This window comes from Protopterus annectens, chromosome 5.part1, assembly GCF_019279795.1.
Source record: "Protopterus annectens isolate FY-2018-M chromosome 5.part1, PAN1.0, whole genome shotgun sequence".
Lineage (NCBI taxonomy): Eukaryota > Metazoa > Chordata > Ceratodontiformes > Protopteridae > Protopterus > Protopterus annectens.
This window is the reverse complement of record NC_056736.1, coordinates 726,061,683-726,086,911: the sequence shown is the minus strand read 5'-3', so window position 1 is coordinate 726,086,911 and position 25,229 is coordinate 726,061,683. Positions and strand designations below refer to the sequence as shown.

The 25,229-nt window shown below is 43.0% G+C and overlaps 1 protein-coding gene across 2 annotated transcripts in view; it reads left to right on the top strand.

The window, feature by feature from the left end:
• Nucleotides 1-25,229, top strand: part of ACER3 (alkaline ceramidase 3) — a 1,138,468-nt gene that overhangs the window by 202,946 nt on the left and 910,293 nt on the right. For both annotated transcript variants that reach the window (XM_044073355.1, XM_044073354.1), the window contains exon 4: nt 10,083-10,135. In XM_044073355.1, coding sequence (XP_043929290.1) covers nt 10,083-10,135 — 53 coding nt within the window. The remainder of the gene's footprint in view (nt 1-10,082; nt 10,136-25,229) is intronic.

The following is a 25,229-nucleotide window of genomic DNA, read 5'->3' as shown; positions in this document are numbered from 1 at the left end:
TTTCATTCTTTTCCATGCAGACAGGGTGTCTCTTAAAATCAACCTTTCTTTATACCTAAGGTGGTAGCTGACGTGTCCCTTAATCAGGCTATCCATCTCCCTTCTTTCCAAACCCACAAAATAGGGGGGAAAGGATTCTCCATACATTAGATGTGCACAGACAGTTGGATACTGTCTGGATAGTACCAAGCCTTTCAGAAAGACTGACCAGCTGCTGGTCAGCTTTGCCCCAACTGCAGAGGGGAAACCTATATCCAAGCAGACCATTTCTAAATTGATATCACACTGCATCCATTTCTGCTACTCCTTTCATGGAAAGATACCCCCCCCAATCAGTCAGAACCCATTCTACTAGGGCAACATCAACTTCCACTGCCTTCCTTAGGGGCATTCCTACCAAGGATATTTTAGAAGCTGCCACCTGGACATCAGTTCACACCTTCACAAAACACTACCAACTAGCCTTTTTCTCCAAACCCAGGGCAGGCTTTGCCTCAGCAATTCTGCGGTGTATTGTGGCTTACACTTAAAGCAGTGCAAGCCTAGTCTATGCCTCCTTCCCTTTCCTTCCTTCCACCCTACTTTTCAGCTTTGGGAATCTTTACACAAGTGATGACTGCAACAGTGAAACATGAAGAGCATAGTACAGTTGTGTATAATTACCATAAATGTTGCAGTCCTGTTTCCCTCCCTCCTTCCCCCTCTTTATTTCCATCATAGCTAATGGCCTTCCCCAGATTGGTCTTCCTCAGGTCTTCTTGGCAGGGCTTCTGTAGGTTAGGGGCAAGAAAAATTGATGTAATGACATCGGCTGCCTCTCTTTATAGCCTTGACGACCTGATGTCCGTCTCAGGCGACCTGCAGCTGACACAGAAGGGAAATTCTTTTCTCTGTTATTCGGGACGGCTGATGGCTACCCTGCAAGGATAACCCATAAGTGATGACTGCAACAGTGAATATACGCTTAACATCTGTATTTGTGGTAAGTGTGCACAACTGTACTTTATCCAGATTGCGCTTAAAAAGGATTAATGAGGTACTCTGCTTTACGTGGAGAGGGAGTCTCTTCCACAAAAGGGGGAGTTTCTGGGACACAAATCCTCTCTTGCCATCAAGTCCTATTGATGTCACAGACCAGGTTAAGGTCGCGTGTGCAGATTACTCGAGTGGAGCTCGACTTGCGGATGTGTCATTCCCATACAACTCTTGTGCTTCTTTACCATAGCCCTGACTTCTTCCATCATTTCCCATCTACACCTTTGTGGTATTGCGTCCACATTATACACAACTTCCTCTGAAGCCCTTTATGGTCTCTTTCATCTTGCATAACTTACTTCCCTTTTCTTAACTTGTTCGCAAAGAATGTGCTAATGTCTTGCTTGCTGCATGCCTGAAGCACTACATGTGAAGGCAACTTTTGACATTACTACACTTCCCACTCTGGGGCATTTCAAAGACAAATTGTGAGCAGAGGTTTTTATATGAATGTTTTCCTCTTTGGCCTATTTGATGTCCTTACATTCACCACTGCCATATTCCTTACAAATGGGATTCCCTGCCGTGAAGTCCTCCGACTGGCCAGTTTACCAAAGTCTACCATTGCTTTAAGGTGCACTGAACATCACCTTAACACTCCTTGCATAGGGAAGTGCATAAAGATGACGTTTAGGCATACCATCCTCAGTTTTTTTGCTACCAGTCCAATTGCTATTTTAACAGTCAGTCTATTACCTTTGTCAGTTTTTTTTTTTTTTTTTTTTTTTTTACCATTTTTTTTTTGTTTGTTGGAGTCTTCACAGTTGCAGATTAAGTACCTAGTTGGGTTTTTGGTTACTTTTTCTGTTTGCTTTGTGCTGTTGGGGTTAATGTCATCCAGGAAGGGTAAATGCCAGTGTGGGAGACTGATTCCCCATAAAGACCACCACAATAAGTGTCTTTTTTTGCCTGGGTGCTGCACTATACGTCCTGCTCGATTTGTCAGGCGTTTATCCCCACAACTCTTCATAGTAGGCTTTCTGTACATCCGAGTGACGCCTCCAGGTGCATCTGTAGTTACCTCCTACTGATACCTGATGCTTGCTCATATTTGCATCAATAATTCCAAAAAACATCCTATGTACAAGGTTTTAAAAGATTTCATCTTGAAGCTGAGACAATGGCAAACTCAGCTGCATTAATATTTGACCTCTGTCTAGTGCAGGTAAATAGATATTAAATGTTTTTTATATTAATTTACATACTTATGTATTGCAACAACCAGGTCACACAGAACTCCCTAGCCTCATATGAAAGCTCTCAGCTAGATGAGGTATGTGTGTAACTTGTGTGGTTGCTGAGATAGTGTAAGTTGTTTACAAAATATTACAAATGTAATAGTTAACTGTTAAATGTGACTTATAAAATTTGCGTCTATATTACATAATTGAACTTTTAAAAGTTCAAATGTCATATGGTTGACACCATATGATCGAACTTTTAAAAGTTCTAAAATGTAATAAAAAAAAATAAACCAAAGGAAAAAACCTACTTGAACAGTTTAAGCAGAGGGGCAAGCACCCCTGCACCCCCCCACACTCCCCGCTCTTTAAATATACCAACTCCAAGATCGCACTACAGTGCAGAAAAGGAAAATCTTCCCATTCCACACTGTACGGAGACCTCCGCTGACACGTTCGAACTTTTAAAAGTTCGATCATATATGACGTTCAAACTTTTAAGAGTTCGACAATGTGATATAGACCCTAGAATTCACTTTGACGTAGAACCTAAAGAATACTACCATTATAAAAATAGCTGTGCTGAAGACTTTGCCATTCATACTTCTTTCATAATCCCTATGGTTCCAGAGATATGAATATTTGTTTGAAATGTGAGGACATAATTTGATTCTGTCAAAAGGCTTAGGCTCCGCCCATTGGAAGTTACAGTGCAGACTTCCTGAGCTCCATTGTAATGAATGAGTTAAATTGTATCTTGAGAACCAGCGTCTTAAGCTTCTTTCTGGAGATGCTATGGATGGAACTTCCTGTCCCGAGGGTCAGCCATCAGAGAAGAAGGTGCATAAGGTAAGGCTGGAATCTTCCACTGTCCAGCCTCTGCTGGGAGTTTGTCCTGAGGTTGCTACAAACTTGGAGGCTTGTCCAGTTGTTTTGTCAGATTCTTCTACCGCATCTGGGTTGGAGGCCGGTGAGGATCTGGTGGGCAGCACATCCGATGAGGTTTTGCAGGAGTCTGTTTCAGGCGTTCAGAGGGAACTACGGTTGACTGTTTCCGAGGGGTCTAGAGGGGGCTCCCCAGTTACTCTTTAGGGAAGTTGTTCCTACTACTGTTGTAGAATGCCATCCTGAGTCTGGGCCTTCTTGGGTTTCCAGGATGGATGTCATCTTAAAGGAGAAACAGAAAACTAATCATGTCTCTGCTGCTCCTAGGGATCCCCAAGGTGAATGGCAGGCCTTTACTAAGGGGTTATTTAATGCTTTACTGACATTGAGGCCTCCTCAAGGGGGCTCAGTTCTAGCTGCTCTTTGGTCCTCTTCTTCCCTTAAAATGCCAAGGGAATTGAATTGTTCCGAAGTGGATTCTGATGATGACCCCCTTGCTTATTCTACCCAGATTCCCTTTCCTTATGACTATGGGTCTGAAGAGGAGGATTCTCATACTCTAGATGCTCCTTCTTCTGAGGAAATTTCCTCTGGGGACACAGTCTCCAGGATGATGGAATTTAAGTGGGAGTTTGCTAAGGTTTTTTGGATATCCATAAGCGATACTAAGTGTTACTGCAGATGGAATCTCCTAAACCTGTGGCCATTCCTCCTGTCTTGCCTGCTTTATTGAATATTTTTTCCAATGCCTCTAAAGTGCCAGATTCTCTGCCCCTTTCTCCCAAGAAGTCTGATAGATTTTATAGGGTGCCTGAGGATTTTTCCTTTTTGTTTAAATGTCCTGCTGCTGACCCCTATATGGTGTCTGTAGTCTCTGATAAGCTGTCTCAACTGCTTCCTTCATCCAAGTTACTGCCTTCTGACAAGGACAGTAAAACCATGGATAGGCTGGGTAAGAAGGTTTATACTTTGGCTACCCTAGCTTTTAAGGCTATTATTATCAGACCCATATCTCTAGGTATGTCTTTGCTCTTCTTTCTCAGGCTTGTCAGCTTCTTTCTGATCTTCCTGACTTTGAGAGTAAATCCTCTGCTCTTTCCTTGCTTGGGACTTCCTCTCAGGTAGTTCGTCATTCTATCAAATATTATGATGCAGCAGATACCTCTTCTAGGGCTGCTGCTTTTGTTTCGGTTCTAAGTAGATATTCTTGGCTTAGGCGTCAACCTTTGCCCAATGATATTAAGGCTAAGTTGATGGATGCTCCTCTGGATAATTCTATTTTGTTTGATGAAGCAGCTGCTGGTTTATTTGTCTCCAAGACAATGGGAAGGCTTAGCAGGAGCCTAAGCATGTCTTTTTCTCCTGTGCCTAGATTTCAGCAAAACTACTCATCTAAGCCAGCTTTTGTTCATGGGCAATCTCACCCTCCTCCTCCTAAAGGGAAAAAGGGTAGTAAATGTTGGGCTTCCTGAGGTTTAAGGGAGTATGGTCACCTCGTCAGAGAAGGGACCATATCTACATCAAAGCGATGGGGGCTCTTATGCTGGCTGTTCAGGCCTTTCATCCTCTCTTCTCTCCGGGGTCTCTCAAGATATTCACAGACAATACCACAGTCATGCGGTATAACAGCAAACGGAGAGGTATGAGATCTTACCATCTTTGCCAGCTGGCACTTTTGGTATGGGATCTGGCTATCCAATATCAAGTCACTCTTCGGGCAGTTTATATGCCTTCAGTTTCGAACTTTGAGGCAGACTATCTGAGCAGGTCCTTCACTCACTCCCATGAAGGGCTGCTTCACAGGGATGTGTTTCTGGACATTGTTCACCAGTGGGAGTACACCTCAAGTAGATCTGTTTGCTTCCCCTTTAAACAGAGAACTTCCTCTGTTTTGTGCCAAGGTCCCAGGTCTTCTGGTATGGAAGGTGGACACCCTCTCATTTTCTTAGAAGGGGATGTTTCTTTATGCATTCCCTCTCCTTCCTCTCCTTCTGAGAGTCTTGTTCAAGATTCAACAGGGTGCTCCCAAAATCTTGTTGATTCCCTTTTGGCTGCAACAGCACTGGTTCACTGCTCTTCTGCATCTAGCCAAGGGCAGTCATTATAAATTACCTCACAGGGTGGATCTTGTCACACATGACAAAGGGGTCTCTCATCCATCCCCACCTGTCCACGCTTCAATTGACACTGTGGGTGATAGGGTTTTGATCCCTCATAGATGCCTTTTTTCTGAGGACATGCTGCAGTCCTGCAGGAGGTCAGGAAACTTACTACTAGGACATTCTACTTGTCTAAATGGAAGAGGTTTTCTTTTTGGTGTCTTTCTCATTATCTGGTCCCACTTTTTTGTGGATGTTTCTTTGGTTCTCTCTTATGTGAGTTGCTCAATGCTGGTTTAGCCTATTCTGTTAAGGACCACATATCAGTTCTTTCTGCTTGTCTGCCTTTAACTCCTCCGTTAGCATAGATTTGAGGCTAAACAATTTCTTAAAGACGTCCTTAGTATTAGACCTCCCAGGAAGCCTGTTCCTCCTCCCTGGGATCCTTAATTTCGTTCTGGAAAATTTACTCTGGGTTCTTTTGAGCCTGCTGTTTCAGCTTCCTTGCAACTTAGTTCTTGGAAGACTGTTCTTTGTTAACTCTTACTGCTGCTAGATGGATGTCTTGAGTTGCAAGCCCTTATGGCTTGGTCCACCTTTTTTGATATTTCATGAGGACAGGGTGTCCTTGCGTACTAATCCTTCTTTCATGCCTAAGGTGGTTAATGAGTTGTCGCTTAATCAGTCTATTAATTTGCCTACTTTTTCCCCTCTCCGCAATCTGATAGTGAGAGGGTGATACATATCTTAGATGTGCATAAACAGCTCAGATTGGTTTCCTTTCATTTTCCATCATTAGTTTGCTTGGAAACAGCCAAACCTATTTCCTCTTGTTACACTTTTCATGGCAAGAGCCTTCCTTCTTCTGTAAAGGCTTATTCTACTAGAGCTGTGGCTTCTTGTGCATTTTTCAAAGGCTTAAACGCTAATTCTATTCTTGAGGCTGCTACCTGGACTTCTGTGCATACCTTTACCAAACATTACCAGTTGGATGGTATCTCCAGGGCTAGAGCTGGTTTTGCTGCTGCCATTCTTCATGGCTTCTTGGAGGGCTCTGCTGCTTCCTCCTCCCAAGTTGCTTCTTGAGCTTTGGCACTCTTCCATTAGTAAGGAATACTGCAGCGGTGAGTGTAAGGACATAGTACAGTTGTGTAAAATCTTACCATAATGGTAGATGTCCTTGCCTTCACCGCTGCAGTATTCACTCCATCCCTCCACCCCCCTGGTCTTTTTTCCTTCCTGGATGTGCAAGTTCTCCATGGTATTACTTGGACTGCTGTTCCTACTGGGGCAATTGGTTCTGAGGATGGTATGCCTGAACATCACCTTAATGCCCTTCCCTAGTCAAGGAGTTTGTAGGTGAAATTCAGCGTACCTTAAAACAATGGTAGACTTTGGTAAACTGACCGGTCGGAGAGCTTCATGGCAGGGAATCCCATTTGTAAGGAACAATGCAGCGGTGAAGGCAAGGACATCTACCATTATGGTAAGATTTTTCACAATTGTACTTTCCCCTTACAACAAGACAACTGCTGATCAGAGGGGGGGGGGCATATTTAGGCAGACATTCGAGGTGGGTAATTTTTCTTCCATTAGTTCTCGGGCCCCCCCCAAACAAAAAATGCATATGTTCAATAACGTGCCCAGGATTTGACATGCAGCAGAGATTTATAAGGGATGACACTCGCTTCTAAGACTGATGTAACCCCTCAGGAATTCCTTGACCCTCCCCCTCGACTGAAGCCCATACTCATGTGAAGTCTTTAATTTTCACTGGGGATTCAGCCATGGGAATGCACCCCGAGGACCAGCAAAGCTACATTACTACTCCATTCCCCTGCATCAGCTCTTGCAGGTGACTGCACTGCTAATCAAACTCTAGACATCTAGGTCATAGGGCTTTATCCATCAATGCAACTAACTGGCATGTGCAGAGATTTTCAAGTTAATCACAATCTTAATTACCACAGTTACATTGCTCAAACATGAAACAAATGCATTAATCTAAACAACTAAAGTAAAACGCTGCTTTAATTGTTTAAAGGAAAACTCCACCTTCTCCTACATTTTAACCCACTCTTGGGATGATTTTCTCTCTACAATATTGTTCTAGTACTGTGTATGTACCAGAAACTACCAGTACTTTATAAAGCTTTAATTTCCTTACCCTGGAATCAAAGGAAGGGAAAGAACCCCCCCCCCCCCAATTTTTTAAGCTTAACTTCTCACATAATTTGCAGAGAAATTGGTCTACACCTGCATGACATACCATAGAAGCATAGAAATCTGTAGTTTACAGTGTCGGGTACTGCTGACAATGGGTAATTAGTCCTGCTAATATCAGGAGTGCTGTAGAAAGTTGTGTAACTGTTTTCCATTGCCTGTATTGCAGAGGGAAAGAACTTCCACTTTTTCACACCTCCTTCCAATGTAGCCATGCCTTTCATAGCAAAATATGGCAATTAGATCAGTCAGTGGTTCAGAGGCAGTTGTCACTTGCATAAGCAGCATCACCGTGGTGAAATGCTAATTTTTAATTTTTAAATATTTGATTATATTACTTTATATTTTAAGATAACATTTAGAGAAAAGTTAAATTTTTTTTCTTGTAAATTATCAACACATTTACCATTTTCATGCCCTCCCACCACAATAGGACAAAGCTGCCCAAATCAGGACTTCTCTGAAGGAAGTGAGACAGGTACAACCCTGTCAACTAGGTGCACTAATATTCATAAGAAGGTCTTTTTATGCTTTCTTGTGACATCCTTCCAGAACAGAATCAATATCTGGTACACAAGAGGCATCTTCCATGGACTTTGAGTCAGTCCTTACACAAGTTGAGTGCATGAGCATTTTCTAGTCAGCAAAGGAAATTTAACAATTAACGACAACTGTGATATACAGCTGTGATATACAGCTGAATTTACTTTAGTTTACATGCGCTATGTGCCCTTTCATTAGAACATTAGGAAAGGGGAAATCTACAGTATTTTAACTATCTGTATAAATAAATGAGCTAATAAAAATAAATCTTTCCACTGCTGGCACTGGGCGACAACTTTACTTTCAAATCCTTTCCTCTTCAGTAGCCGTCACTTATACAAGAAACTGCAAGGATCCCTCAGCAGTGACCGTTTTGACACATGTGGGAAATGTGTGGGAGGAGGGGGAAGGTCAATTCATGCTGGACTACAAAAAGATACTTTGAACAAAGTCCTGCAGTTTAGCTACTTTTTTGGTTGCAGCTGTAAAACTCTTGAATACTGTAAAACAAGCCCTGAGATGGACACCAGTGAGGGACATTCAAGAAGCAAAAGAACCAGTCCTGTAACAGACAGTATATAAGATGACAGTGACTAACACTAATCCCATTATATTATGTCAATGGCTTGGGAATACCCCACTACTTCCTTATGTCTAGCATGACTCCTATAAAGCAGACTTGAAATGGATTATGGGACAGAGAACGGCTTGAAGAAAAACAAGATCATATTGATAGGCCAAGCACCATTGGCAGCATTTTACAGAAAATATATTAAAATTCTTTAAGAAACACAGTGATGTTGAGGTGTTAAAAAGCTCAGAAAACAGATAAAGTGAAAAAAATGTGATTTTTTGTTAGTTCTAAGGTGAAATTTTCCTTTAAAATAATGCATATATTTCACACTGGTTTTTAATGTCAGATATGCTTCAGGTGAACTTAGTGCGCCATACCACAACAAAGATATTTTACAGCTCATCGGCACAAATGCTGGCAGGGCTGAAAGAGTTAACATGTTTGCTCTCCCCCCCCCCCCCTTAAATACCTACCTGCTCAGTTTGTCCTCGCCCTGATTTTACATTATTATTTTGTTTTTTTGTATATGTGTATAATAAAATGTTGCATCCGTTGCACATCTTTATCTGTAAATTCATGTTTTTCCTTTGTGCCTTTTTTTTTTTTTTTTTTATAGTAGTATACCCTTCGCTGCATCCAACTGTCAGCCCCCCTTTTTGGCCTTAGAGTTGTTTCATTCTCCTGTAGGAAAGCTGAATGAAGGGGCCATCAGTCTGGGAGCCATGAAAGAAGCTAAGGCCATTACCACTCCCCAAATAATTGTTATTATTTTTACATGTCAGGCTTGCCCTCATCCCAGTGCGCTGAGGGTATGGCTTCATCCTTCAGACTGGGGCCATCTGATTTCAAAGGCAGACCTAGTTGTCCACTGGCTAGACAACTGCAGTATGACCATGGTCACGGAGTCTGCCCACACACTGGAGGAGTGGAAGGGGTTTTCTGTTTTAGTGCATAAAACCAACCCCCATGGATTCGACATGCATGCTACCATGTCAGAGTACATGGTACCAGTCTGTGGTATACTCACTAACATCTGGCTATGCTGTAGTGTATTGCTTATTGTGACGATGAACATCATGACTTTCCTTCTGTTGTGTACGGCTTCTGCCTCCAGAAGATGTAAGTATAGCAATAGGTCAATCTGCCCCCTCTCCAAAAGAGACAAGAGCAGATGGTAGCTCCTTAGTACCCCTCCTACTTTCGCTTCCCAGTCCCTGGGTTAATGAATGCTTAGTACAATGTCATCTGGGTTTTTATTAGGGCTTTATCTCTTTATGTTGTAGAACTGATGCATTACCTTATGTGCCTCCATTGTAAATGTACATCAGTTTGTAAAAAAAAAAAAATAATGTATGTGGTATAAATTTTGTTTTTATTTACTGTACTTTGGCTCATCCATGCAAAAACAAAGTGACAATCCACTTAGCAAATGCATAAAATGTAAGGAATGCTTATAGCTGATTCTTTACCTAGTAAAACCTTTCATATTTCTCTGATTTTCAGTGACTAATTGACTTGTTTTTCCTGTTTTTGTTTCTGTAGCTTTTAGATGAACTGCCAATGATCTACAGCTGCTGTGTTTTCGTTTATTGTTTGTAAGTACAGTATAATTAATAACGTAAGGTTTTAATGTGTTTTAGGGACTATATGACTGCAACATAGAAACCAATCAAACCTTTTAAAATTTGAAAAACTATTTTAAAATGCACTTCTCTTTTATTTTTTTTTTTGTTTGCTCTACAGTTTGGTCAGCATCTAGTTTTCTGGCAATCATTTTATTTACTCTTAACAAAAATGTCATTGTAGCACGTTTTGCCTTGAGAGGGTTCCTGCTGTTCTTAATGTCCCTCTTCCTGGAGACTTTCCGGGATTTGGCAAGGATATTGGGTGAGACCTCTGTTACTTAATGTCCTGTATTCAAATAGGAGCATTGCGTTGCCAGCTGAAATTCCATAATTACAATTCTAAATATAGTGGAACTATAGGTGTAAATGTGTGCAAGTATGTACTGAATGCTAAGTTGTAGTGCCTTGGAGTATCCCCCTTTACCTAGGTAGAGTAATCTGTAAGCTTCTGAAGTAGCAGGAGTTGGTGAGAAGAGGTTGGGAAAGGGAGTGAAGCGTCCCCGCAGAAACACTGTAACAGTGCTGCAGTCAGTTTCGATTTTTAATTGAATCACTTTATTAGAGTTTTGACCTACAATTTCATAGATTCATAGGTGTGTACTAGGCTGATGGTCCTGGAGCCTTTACAAGCCTAGCCCGTAGAAGTGCCATGACATCGTGCTGCCCGACGGGGTTACATTTTTGATAAGGCCAGCAAATAGCATAGAGCTTCTCTTGAATAGGCAAGGTCTTTATGGAAATCGGTGAAGGAGCCCATTATTCACCGCTAAATACAGTCTTCGAAAAGTTTCAACCCATGACTTTTGTGAGTCTGGCACTTGGACTTCTGTACACCTGATGTTCATCGTGTTACCCTGCTGCAGTCATCACACTTGGGTTATCCTGTCGTCAGGCGGTCCCGCAATTGGCCGGAATTCCAAAGTCTTGGTCCGGCGTCGGTTGCTGTTGCTTCTTCCCTGATGTCAGTGCGCTAGGGGTATATATAATGCATCTGACGCCATTTTCTTCAGTCTTTCTTGCCGCGCGGTGCCCGAAGCAGAAGCAGTTCGCAAGTGCCTGTCGGCCGACTCCTGAGATTTTCGAAGTCGAATTTCAGACCCGAAGTCGTCAGTAAAGCTAAGTACCCCGTTGGGGAAACTTTTCTTGCCTCAGACCGATGTCAGAAAAAGTTAACAATTGTATTTCTTGTGGGAAGCAAATACCTCATAAGGATTTTCATTCTTACTGCATACCTTGCGTAGGCCCAGACCACGACGTCACTAGTTGTCATTTTTGTGCTAGGTTTAATAAGCGTACTATAAAAAGACGCTTTGATTTTGCACGACACTACTTCGGTAGAAAATGTAACTACACTTTGCCGTCGGAGCAACGACTACAGGCGTGCACAAAAACCTCAAGTATAAGGACAGGCAGCGTAGACCCAAGCCAGACTCCGAGGCCTCGGCTGGTCCGGTCTCCGGTTCACCGGTCTTCAGTGAGGCTCCGACGCAGCCCCTGACTACCGCAGACCTGGAACCCGAGACCGCTTCAGAACTTTTGGTGGAAAGTACTAGGCCGACGCAACCATTTTGTTTAGCCCCTACTGACGACACTGCTGAAAAAGATGTCGGCGCTGCAGAAACACCTTCGGTTTCTGAAGGCGTCTTGAGACCGACGACGCTCACCATAAAAACGTATCCTAAGACTAAGACTCCTATTAAACCTAAAAAGACTGCACTTCAGTCCCCTGTTCAAGGCCCCATGCCTAAGAAACAGATGCTCAAAATGGCTGAAGATTTAATCTCTTTAATCAGGGGTTCCCAACCCCCTCCTGACAAAAGGCCTAGACAAGAGGAAGATTATGCCTCCTCTGAACAAGTGTCTATTTCCTCAGGCTCCTCTGAGGACCAAGATTACTCCTTCTCCCCTTATGAAGATTCTGATGCTGTGGATTCTATTCTCTCAGCTTCTCCTCCTGAAGACTACTCTTTTGGGGAAATTTTACACACTATGAGGGAACATTTTCATTGGGAAGGTCAGGACTACTCTGACTCAAAGAAAAGGCTCAGAGAGTTTCTTTTACTCCCCCAGCACAGACCACTCACCATCCCCCCAGTTTTAGACATTGTGGATGATGTTTACTTAGAATCTAGTTTAAATCCAGATTCTCTGCCTCCTGCTCCGGCCAAACCTGATGAATACTGTAGAGTGCCTGATTCCCACAAATTTCTTTATAAAAGTCCTGTTGCTGATCCTGAGGCTATCTCCCAGGGTCCCAAAGGGGCTTCGGCTTCTATGGCAAAAAATCCTGTACTCTCTGAAAGGGACTCCAGAGCACTAGACAGGTGGAGGAAAAAGGTTTACACCTCAGCCACTCTAGCTATGAGGGCACTAAATTGCCAGTTTCACATGCTAAAATATCAGCAATTTCTAATGTCTCCGTTAAAACATAAAATGAGCACACTCCCTCAACAGTCTGAATTGAAAGAAATGCAGGATCAGTTGCATGCAACTGAACAGGTGGGCAAACGTACTTTACAATGTGGGTTTGATTATTTGGAGGCTTCCTGCAGAGCAGCTGTCACTGGGTCTGTTATACGTAGGCATGCTTGGTTAAAGGAACAAACTCTGCCTGATCATGTTAAAGCAAAGCTTCTAGATGCTCCCTTACAGCAGGATGTTCTTTTTGAAGTTAAAGCAGAAGAAGTCTTAAAGAAAATGGAGGATAAGGCAAAATCTATGCAGACAGTCAAAGATTTCCTACAGGTACAGCCCCCTCGCTTCAGCAGAAATTGGCCAAAAAAAATTGGTCCTTTCCAGCTACTGACAGACCATAGAGGGGTAAATACAGACGTCCAAGAGGCAGAGGACAACTGCAAGCCCAGTACAAACCTCGACAATGGGGCACTGCAGCACAGAAGGGAGGAGAAGACAGGTCCCAAACTACCAGAAGGCAAACTCAATGACTTGCACCTCATCTGGCCAAGCAACACTCTCTTGGCAGCCCCCTTGGGAGGAAAACTCGCACTTTTTTCAGACAACTGGCACATTGTCACAAAGGACAAATGGGTCCTAGACATAATTTCACGAGGATACAGATTCCACTTTCACACCTTGCCAATGAAAAGAGGAATGCCAAACCTGCCACAAAATCAATGGGCAGAGGCACAAAAACAAATTACAACTCTCATGGACATGAGAGCCATTCAACTGGTACCTACTCGAGAGCAAGGCCAAGGATTTTACTCAAGACTCTTTTTAGTTCCCAGAAAGGACAATGCCTGGAGACCAATTCTGGACCTTTCAATTCTAAACACCTTCTTACAAGTACCCAAATTCAAGATGCTAACACTACTGCAGCTTCTTCCCATGTTGGGCAAGAAAGCATGGCTAGTAACGTTGGACTTCAAGGAGGCATACCTGCATGTCCCTATCAGACAAAGTTGCAGAAGGTACCTCCGTTTCATTGCAGGTTCGACCCATTACCAATTCTCTGCACTGCCCCTTGGCTTATCTACTGCACCCAGGGTCTTCACAAAATGCCTGGCACCAGTAATTGCATACTGCAGACAAAGAGGAATTCAAATATACCCATACCTGGACGACTGCCTCATCCAAGCAGAAAGCAAAGACATCCTCTTACAACATCTGGCTTTTGTAAAACATCTTCTAAGTTGCCTGGGGTACACAGTAAACGAAAAGAAATCAAAACTAGTACCCTCACAAAATATGACATTCCTGGGTGCCAGCTTGAATACAACAGCCCAGAAGGCTTATCTGACGCCAGACAAACCACTACAACTGACTCAAATTTTCAAAACAATGGCAACAAAGACCCAACTACCTGCAAGAAAAATTCTGCAGGCCTTGGGCTTCACGGCATCTTGCATACTACTAATACCATTTGCAAAGCTGCATATGAGGAAATTACAGTGGTACCTAAAAAGCGTATGGTCTCAACACAGCCACAGCTTGGACACAGTGATATCTCTCATTCCCTGCCTACAACAGGAGTTTCTATGGTGGTAACTGGCATGTCACCTCAACAAGGGTCAGCCTTTCACCTGGCCCCCAGCCAGGCAAACTATGACAACAGATGCATCGGACTACGCCTGGGGGGCACACATGGCAGGACAATGTGTTCAAGGCATATGGACTGCAGATAAAAGGAATCTGCACATCAATAAAAAAAAGAGATGTTAGCTGTACAGAATGCTCTGACAGCCTTCAAGAATCTATTACATCCAGGACAACTTACAATAAGGACGGACAACACCACAATAATGTGGTACATAAATAAACAAGGGGGTACACACTTCTACCTTCTATGCAGGCAAGCAATGACCTTATGGAACACAGCTCTGGCTTACTAAGTTCAGTTACAAGCTCAGTTACTGCCAGGACAAAAGAACACATTGGCAGACGACCTCAGCAGAAACATCATGGATCCCCACGAGTGGAAACTGGATCCACAAGTATTTGCAATGATAACTCAAAAATGGGACCTTCCAGACATAGAGTTGGAAAAACCTGACAGTATATGCCTTCCCTCCATTGCCTCTCCTCACAAAGGTGCTTCTGAAAGTCAGAAAGGAGAGACCACGACTGATACTCATAGCCCCAGACTGGCCACGCCAGCACTGGTACCCACTATTGAGAAATATGGCCCAAGGCCCTCCTTGGATTTTACCACAAATTGCCTATTTGCTCACACAGCAAAACAATCAGATTCTTCACAGCCAGCTAAAAACCTTAAATTTGGCTGCATGGCAAATCACCTAAACATCCAGCCAGCTCCTCTTTCCCAAGCAGTTATGGATGTTATTCTGGAAGCTAGGAGGCCCAGCACCAGGAAGGCCTATTCGGACAAATGGAAAAGGTTTTGTGCCTGGAACCAAGCTAAAGGCCAAGACACACTTCAGCCTCACATGCCTATGATTCTACAGTACTTAACTGAGATGTTGCACAAAGGACTTTCTTTTTCTTCCATTAAAATCCATGCATCAGCTATTTCAGCCCACTACAACACGGAACCACCCTTATTTTCGCATCCACTTCTAAGGCAGTTCCTCAGAGGGGCAAAAAACATTAGGCCCCCCAGGAGAGCACCTACACCAACATGGGACCTAAATTTTGTTCTGGAAAACTTACGCTACCTCCCTTTGAACCAGCTTTCTCTGCAGATCTACAGTTCCTATCATGGAAGACTGCCCTGCTGCTAGCAATAACTTCAGCTAGAAGAGTCTCAGAGCTGCAGGCACTAATGGCAGTGGAACCTTTCCTCATTTTCCATCAAGACAGAGTGTCTCTACAAACTAATCCTTCCTTCATGCCTAAGGTGGTTTCCAGTGTGTCTTTAAATCAAACCATTCACTTACCCACCTTCTTCCCAAACCTGCAGAACAAAGGAGAAAGACTCCTGCATTCCTTGGACATTCACAGGCAACTTCGCTACTACTTGGATAAAACTAAGGCTTTCAGAAAATCTGACCAGCTCTTTGTAACCTATGCTACAGCTTCTCAAGGGAAGGCTATATCAAAACAAACCATTTCCAAATGGATAGGACATTGCATTCGTTTCTGCTATACCCATCATGGAAAACCAGTTCTTGCTACCATTAGGCCCCACTCTACCAGGGCAACAGCTACATTTACAGCCTTCCTCAGGGGGGTTCCAACCAAGGAGATTTTGGAAGCTGCAACTTGGAGTTCAGTACACACCTTTACCAAACACTATCACTTACCACTTTACTCTAAGACTAGGGCTGGCTTCGCCACTGCAGTTCTGCAGGGCCTTCTAGCCTCCTCTAACTCCTCCACCCATCCATAGCTTTGGGATTCTACCCAAGTGTGATGACTGCAGCAGGGTAACACGATGAACATAGTACAGTTTTGTACCTACCATAAATGTAGATGTTAGAGTGTGCACCCTGCTGCAGTCCAGGTTACCCTCCCTCCATCCCCTCTGATCTAACTGGCTAAATTTCTACAATACCTTCCTGATGTATTTGTTTATAGCTGGAGGGATTTTATGTTTATGCAAAAATTACTTAATTTGGTACTAATTACTGACCAGCTTTTTGGGGGCACCTGACATCTGGGGCAAGAAAAACTGAAGAAAATGGCGTTGGATGCATTATATATGCCCCTGGCGCACTGACGTCAGTGAAGAAGTGACAGCAACCAACGCCGGACCAAGACTTTGGAATTCCGGCCGACTGCGGGACCGCCTGACGACAGGATAACCCAAGTGTGATGACGGCAGCGGGGTGTACACTCAAACATCTACATTTATGGTAGGTACAAAACTGTACTTTTTCAAAGCAAAACAGCTTGCATGTGCTATCTGGAAGCAGGTTGGGGATTGCCACCACAATCCTGGTGTGTGTGCTATGACTCATCTTTCTCATGAGGACCTTCTAACACTGATGTTCATCATGCATACAGCTGCAGTCATAACAGATGGGTTCTCCTGCCGTCAGGCGGGTCCTCGGTCGGCCGAATTCCAAAGTCTAGGTCTGGAGTCAGTTGTCGTCGCTTCTTCCCTGACGTCAATGCGACAGGGGTATAAAAGAACCAGCCAACGCCATTTTCTTCAGTCTTTCTTGCCGCGCGGTGCCCGAAGCAGAAGCAGTTCGCAAGTGCCGGTCGGCCAGCTCCTGAAATTACGGAAATTTTGAAACCAAAGTCTTCTTGAAAGCTAAGTACCCCGTTGGGGAAACTTTTCTTGCCTCAGACCGATGTCAGACAAAGTTAATAATTGTATTTCATGTGGGAAGCAAATACCGCATAAGGGTTTCCATTCCCTCTGTATACCTTGTTTAGGCCCAGACCACGACGTCTCGGTCTGTCGCTTTTGTGCTACATTTAACAAACGCACCATTAAGCGTCGGGCGGAGTTCGCCCAGCATTATTTTGGAAAAACATTTCACTATATTATGTCGTCGGATACTCCAGTTTTGTCTAAAAAACGCAAGGATAAGGACCGACACATGAGGTCCGCGGCCTCTACCGACACCACGCCAAAGCCGATTACACGTGGTCCGGTTCTCAGCGAGGCACCTATGTAGCCCCTGACTACCGATGACACTTCATTGGCGGTGTCTCCTGTGCCCGAGGTCGCAGGCTCCTCGGCCCACACCCCGACTACAGATACCGAAGCCACTCTTGACGTTGAACCTCAAAATGTGGACAGGTCTTCTTCAGACCTTCTTCTTCTTTCTCCATCAAGGCTTTCACTAAGTCTAAAGCAGCCATGCACTCTAAGAGACAAGCTACACAGGGCCCATCTCCAGGCCCCATGCCTAAAAAGCAGATGCTTAAAATGGCTGACGATTTAATTTCTCTCATCAGGGGTTCTCAACCCCCACCAGACAAAAGGCCCAGAGTGGAGGAAGAATCCCCCTCCTCTGATCAGGGCATCATTATTTCAGAGCACTCTGATGATCAGGAACATTCTTACTCCCCTTTTGAAGACTCTGATGTGGAGGAGTCCATTCCTTCTGTATCCCCCCCCAGAGGATTACTCATTTGGGGAAACTCTGCATACTTTAAGGGAGCACTTCCACTGGGAAGGCCAAGATTATTCTGATTCCAAGAAAAGGCTTAGGGAATTTCTCTTACTGCCTCAGCACAGGCCTCTGGCTATACCTCCTGTCTTGGACATCCTAGATGATGTTTACTCGGAGGCCTGCCTTAACCCGGATTCTCTGCCTCCAGCCCCAGTTAAGCCTGACAGGTACTACAGGGTTCCTGACTCGCACCAATTTCTATACAAAAGCCATGCTGCTGACCCAGAAACCATCTCACAGGGCCCCAAGGGAATTAAGGCCTCCACTGCTAAAAATCCATTACCTTCCGAGAGAGATTCCAGATCCTTAGAAAGGTGGGGGAAAAAGGTATATACCTCGGCTATCTTAACCATGAGGGCCTTAAACTGTCAATTCCATATGCTAAAATACCAACAGTTTTTATCACAATTGAAAAGTAAAATGTCACAACCTGAACAACCAGACTTGAAGGAGTTGCAGGATTTGATGCATAGTGCAGAACAAGTGAGTAAGCATTTGATGCTCTAGAGGCCTCATGTAGAGCTGCTGTTACAGGGTCAGTTATATGTAGACATGCCTGGCTCAAGGAACAAACCTTGCCTGATCATGTCAAAGCTAAATTACTAGATTCCCCTCTTCAAAAGGATGTATTATCTGGTGCTAATGCTGAGGAGGTATTAAGGAAAATGGAAGAAAAGGCTAAATCAATGCAAACTGTGAAAGAATTTCTACAGGTACAACCCCCACGTTTCAGTAGAAATTGGCCTTCCAAAAATTGGTCCTTTCCAGCCACGGACAGACCCCAAAGAGGCAGATACAGGTGCCCGAGGGGCAGAGGACAGTACCAAGGATCCTTTAGAGGCAGACAATGGCAAGCTCCTACACAAAGAGGTGGTGAGGATAACTCGCAATCATTCAGAAAGCAAGCCCAATGACTTTCCCCTTTGCATGCCAAGCAAGACTCAAATGGCAGCCCCCTTAGGAGGAAAGCTGGCATTATTTTCAAAGAATTGGCATATTGTCACAAAAGACAAATGGATCCTGGACATTATAAACAGAGGCTACAGATTCCAGTTTCACACCCTTCCAAAAATGAGAGGCATGCCAAACCTGCCACACAATCAAAGGGCAGAGGCACAAAGGCAAATTACAGATCTCCTAGACATGAAAGCTATTCAAGAGGTACCTACAGAACAAGGTCAAGGTTTTTATTCCAGGCTATTCCTGGTACCAAGGAAGGGAAAAGATTGGAGACCTATTTTGGACCTGTCCATCCTAAACACATTTCTACTCGTACCAAAATCAAGATGCTCACTCTACAGCAACTTCTTCCCATGCTGGGCAAGGAGTCTTGGCTGGTAACATTGGACCTCAAGGAGGCATACCTGCATGTCCCAATCAGACAAAATTGCAGAAGATTTCTTGCAGGTTCAACCCATTATCAATTCTCTGCATTGCCCTTTGGCTTATCTACTGCACCCAGAGTATTCACGAAATGCCTGGCATCAGTAATTGCCTACTGCAGACTTCAAGGGATACAAATATACCCTTATTTGGACGACTGCCTAATCCAAGCGGACAGCAAGCACATTCTTCTGAAACATCTGGCTTATGTAATAATGTTGTTGAGCTCTCTGGGATACACAGTCAACAAAAAGAAATCAAGGCTAATACCCTCTCGGAAGATAATTTTCCTGGGTGCCAACTTGGACACAAATACCCAGATGGCCTACCTCACGCCAGAAAAGCAGGGGCAACTAACTCAATACTTCAGAGCACTAGCAAATTGCACCAGGCTGACTGCAAGGAAAATCCTGCAGGCTCTGGGATTCATGGCATCTTGCATCTTACTAATCCCATGTGCAAAGCTGCATATGAGGAAACTTCAATGGTACCTGAAAAACATATGGTCTCAACACAGCCACAGTTTGGAAACAATAATACCACTAATTCCATGTCTGCCAAAGGAATTTCTGTGGTGGGCTCAAGCATGCCAAACAAACACCAGGTCTTCCATTCAGCAAGCCTCAAGCAAATCAAGTCATCATAACAGACGCCTCGGACTACGCCTGGGGGGCGCACATGACAGATCGGTGCATTCAGAGCAAATGGTCCCAAAAAGAAAAGCACCTTCACATCACATCAATCAAAAGGAAATGCTAGCACTAATAAATGCTATTCTAGCTTTCAAGGACCTTCTGCAACCAGGTCAACTATTGATAAGAATGGACAACACCACAGTTATGTGGTACATAAACAGACAGGGAGTAACACATTCATATCCCCTATGCAGTCTGGCCATGTCAGTTTGGAACATGGCCATGGACTTACAAATCGAACTACAAGCATAGTACTTGCCAGGCAAGGAAAACACGCTGACAGACAACCTAAGCAGAAATATGACAGATCCACACGAATGGAAGTTGCATCCAAAAGTTTTTACAGAAATAATCCAAGCATGGGGAAGGCCAGACATAGATCTCTTTGCCTCCCACAAAAATCACCAATTGACAAAATTCTGCTCAAGGATTTTCCATCCAAAGGCCTGGAGAGTGGACGCTCTCTCTTTCAGTTGGACATCAATGACAGTTTATGCCTTCCCATCTCTTCCTCTGCTGCCCAAAGTTCTATTGAAAACCAGAGCAGACAGACCAAAGATGATCCTCATTGCTCTGGACTGGCCAAGACAACACTGGTACCCACTCCTGAGGAGCCTGACGCATTCCCCACCATGGACCCTGCCTCTGATGCCTCTTCTCCTGACTCAGCACAGCTTCAAAACTCTTCACAGCCAGTTAAAAACACTCAATCTAGCCGCATGGAAGATTCCTTAGCATCACAACAGACCCTACTCTCCAAGGAGGTGCAGGATGTCATTTTGGAGGCCAGAAAGCCGTCAACTAGAAAAGCTTACTCCACAAAATGGAAACTGTTTTGTGTCTGGAATGAGAAAAAGGGCCAGGATCCTAAAAAACTGAATTTACCTCAAATACTACAGTACTTAGCTGAGCTGCTAAGCAGTGGACTTTCATTCTCCTCTATCAAAATCCATGCCTCAGCCATTTCTGTAGAATACAACACTGATCCACCCTTATTCTCTCACCCTCTCTTAAGACAGTTCCTCAGAGGGGCTAAGAATCTAAGACCCCCAAGAAAACAACCAATACCTGCTTGGGATCTCAATTTCATTCTGGAAAAACTGACCTTGCCTCCCTTTGAACCGGCTGCCTCATCAGATTTGCAATATTTGTCCTGGAAAACAGCTTTCCTTCTGGCAATTACCTCAGCTCGTAGTTTCAGAACTACAAGCTCTCATGGCTGTGCAGCCTTTCATCATCTTCCATCAGGACAGAGTTTCCTTACGAACCAACCCGTCCTTTATGCCTAAAGTGGTATCCAGGGTAGCTTTGAATCAGGCCACACATTTACCTACCTTCTATCCTAATCCTCAAAACAAAGGGGAGAGATTACTACACTCCTTGGATATCCACAGACAACTACGTTATTATCTGGACAGAACAAAGCCTTTCAGAAAATCAGAACAGCTCTTTGTGTCCTATGCTGTAGGAGCTCAAGGAAAGTCAATTTCGAAACAGACAGTCTCAAAATGGATAGCCCACTGCATACGCTTTTGCTATTCTTTTCATGGCAAAACTGTACCTACAGGCATCAGATCTCACTCCACAAGGGCCACAGCTACCTCTGCAGCCTTTCACAGAGGAGTTCCTACCAAAGATATTTTGGAAGCAGCCACTTGGAGTTCTGTACATACCTTCTCCAAGCACTACCACCTACCATTATACTCCAAAACTAGAGCAGGCTTTGCCACAGCAGTCTTGCAGGGCATCCTGGCTCCTCCGAGTTCCACCTAGTGCCTACCACCCCTTTCATAGCTTTGGGATTCTACCCATCTGTTATGACTGCAGCTTTATGCACGATGAACATAGTACAGTTTTGTACCTACCATAAATGTAGATGTTAGAGTGCTAATACAGCTGCAGTCCAGGTTTCCCTCCCTCCTTCCCCTCTTGGGACAGGCCTATTGGCTAACATATCGTCATGCAACCAGATTGGGGTATTCATTCATGATGTATTTGCTTGCACTACTGTATTTTGATTATATGGCATTGCTTTATTACACAAATTTATGTATTGCCTTCCTTCTGGGGGCACCTGACATCTGGGGCAAGAAAAACTGAAGAAAATGGCGTCGGCTGGTTCTTTTATACCCCTGTTGCACTGACGTCAGGGAAGAAGCGACGACAAACCGATGCCGGACCTAGACTTTGGAATTCGGCCGACCGAGGACCCGCCTGACGGCAGGAGAACCCATCTGTTATGACTGCAGCTGTATTAGCACTCTAACATCTACATTTATGGTAGGTACAAAACTGTACTTTAGTACTGCTCCCATGCACAATTACCAGTACTGCAGTACTGAGCCTACAGCGAACAAAATAGTTGTGTGACCACTTCACTGTTAAGAGCAGATGTTAGTCTGTGAGACCGTACTGTATTATAGTCTTCCTCCCACCCGCTGTCTCTTGCTGTACATGCAAGTAACAGTTGTGCTTTATGTATATATGCAGTTATATTCAGTCCATTAAAGTGCCTGGTTGTTGACAAAATAAATGACTGTGAAAAGTGACAGTGTTCCTTTCATCAAAATTTTGTAATTCCAGATAAACTGAAAATTGGGTGTGTGAGGGGTAACAAGTGTGGATTTGGAAAACTAATACCAAAAGTTTCAGATATTCTAAAGGCTACCTTAAGGAGGTAGGAATGTTTGAGTGAGTAAGGTAAGTTAGGGGTTGGAGTAAGGGTTAAGTAAGGAGATAGAGTGCATGTGTGCCTGAGCCGTCTTGTGTGGTGCTAACATTATGGAAAGGGTTTTTCTAGGTAAGGTGCAAGATTTAATGGCAGGGTTAGCAGGCATTAGTAAGGTAATGCAGGGGAGGCAGTGTGTGTCTATTTGTGTGTTTTGATTTTAATATATCACATACCACTAAACACATCCATCAACAATCGCATTTAATTGTGGCAAAAACAAGTCATTGCAGATGTAAACCAGTTCTTTTATATTTGCATTTAGAACAGTACACAAGCATGCCTTTGAAATAAAAAGCAAACTCTACACCACTACAAAGGTACTCTAATGCAAATGAATTGTTTTTGTTTGTGATGAAAACGCATTCAAACCAAATATACCTACTGCAGTGAAAAGGAAGAGAAAAGCACAACCCCACATACTGCTTAGTGCGCTAGGTAGAAATCACCTACACTGTTTTTACATGGGGGGGGGGGGTCATTCACCCAACCCCCTGACATGGAGGATCTGTCTCAGCACCCTGTAATATATACTCACTCATTGGTTGCATAACCATGACCAAAGGGAAAACACTGCCGCTATGCTATAGCTGACGATCCACACCTCATCTGTAGCATAATTTGACAAACATAACCACTTTCAGTAGGAGATGCTGTGTGTGATGTGTATATTTATATATGTGTATGGGACTCTAATGTTTTTTCTAAGCCAGTCTGTTTTGCCAGTCTAGCTGATTTTAGAGGGTCCTTTGTCAAAAGCATCATTATCTTTCTATGAATGGGTCCTGAAAGGCATGGCAAACTGAGACTCATGAGTAAGTAGGTGCCATCAGCCAGGGAACACAAAAGCTACTTTTGGCATTAAAAAATGCTGAAGAATTCCGTGAGTCTGTTCTCCCTTTATTTGCGCATCATATAGATATTCCAGCTCTTTCTCTGGAGGTGTCCACAAAAGCTGACAAAATCAAATAAGACAGGCAGACACTATCCTTCAGATAATTCCTATGGCTAATTCATATAGCAGCAGTGATAACCATGCTCTAGTTATTGTTACAGTGAGTTGCTCACATGGCTGTGCTTTACTTAATGGATGTTCTACTTTAGCAGACAATGCTCTTGGACAGTTGGGAAATTGGGCTAGTCTCCTCTTTGGTCTTCTGGGCCAATGTCTAGCAACTACTTAAGAATGTAGGTGGAATTTACTTGCGAATGTATAGCAGCATACATATGTAGGACCTTCCTTCCTTTTCCAGTTTGGAATGCAGGCGCAACTGCACTAATATTAAACTGAATCTTTCATTTAAAATCGTATCATGCCTTCTTCTCTTTTTTTTATGATTGACGATGGTCTTTGGTTATGGATCAACATATGCACGATTTCACATGTATTTATCTCATTTTTTCTTTCCATTTTATGAGCTTCCACTCGCCTTCCTTGGAGTCTGAATTGGAGCTTAGCTTTGTATATGTTGATATGAATGTACACAATACTTTAATTATATATATATATATATATATGTATATATATATATATGTATACATATGCATACATTATATGTGTGTGTGTGTGTGTGTGTATATATATATATATATATATATATATATATATATATATATACACACACACATACATACATACATAGATATGCACATAGAGAGAGCCCATTTCCTTCACTGAATTTCCATTTCTCCAAAACTGAAATTGCTGCGACCACTTGTACGAAAATCCACTACTCCAAAAGTCAGTTTGCAGAATTTCATTTCGGCGAAATATTTACTGTGATGCTGGCAGTGCGAGATGTACAATTGTATAGTTTTAATGTACCTTTTAGTGCACTGTACCAATTGAGTTGCATGGCGGATATGCCAGTAGGTTTACAGCTATTTATGTTGTGGAAAACGAATTGTACAGCACTCGTATTTTTTAAATGGTGATCGCACTACAGTATAGATGGAGAAATCTACCCTTGTTAATCACTGTAGTGCAATCTTGGAATTGTTATATATAATTTGCAGGGGGTGTGGGGGGGGCGCAAGAGGGCTTGCCCCCCCTGGAAAAAAACAGAGAATGTGTTGTGTGTGTCCTTTTTAAGTAGCTGTCATGCCGGTGTTTTGTAGCTCAGCAAACTGATATTTGAGTAGTGGATTTTCATATAATTTTAGTTTCGGAGAAATGGAAATTTGATGAATGAAATGGGATCCATATGTAGATACGTGTGTGTGTGTGTGTGTGTGTGTGTGTGTGTGTGTATATATATATATATATATATAGATATATATATATATATATATATATATATATATATATATAGATATATATATATATATATAAATCTAGATGTAAAAGTTGTGTGTGAATAGATGTGAGAGATATGCAGTACATTCTTTTGAACGTAATTTGTTAAAGTTTGAAGTGCTGACTACTTGGGGTGCAGGGTTTGAATTTATTTATTGCATTTTTTTTACTGGGAAGGTCCAACTGGGCACAAGTCCCATTTTCTGCGGAGAAGTGCTCCCTTCTGCAGAATGAGTATAAGGCAGTTATGCAAGATTTACATAACAAATGTCCATATGTACATAGACTATTAATGATATGACAGTTAATCAAAAATATACATATGTAGATTAGTAAATGAACAGACACAGAATTGTAATGATTTGAAAGTTAATGAAAACATGACAGTTAAATGAAGAATACGGTAAAATAT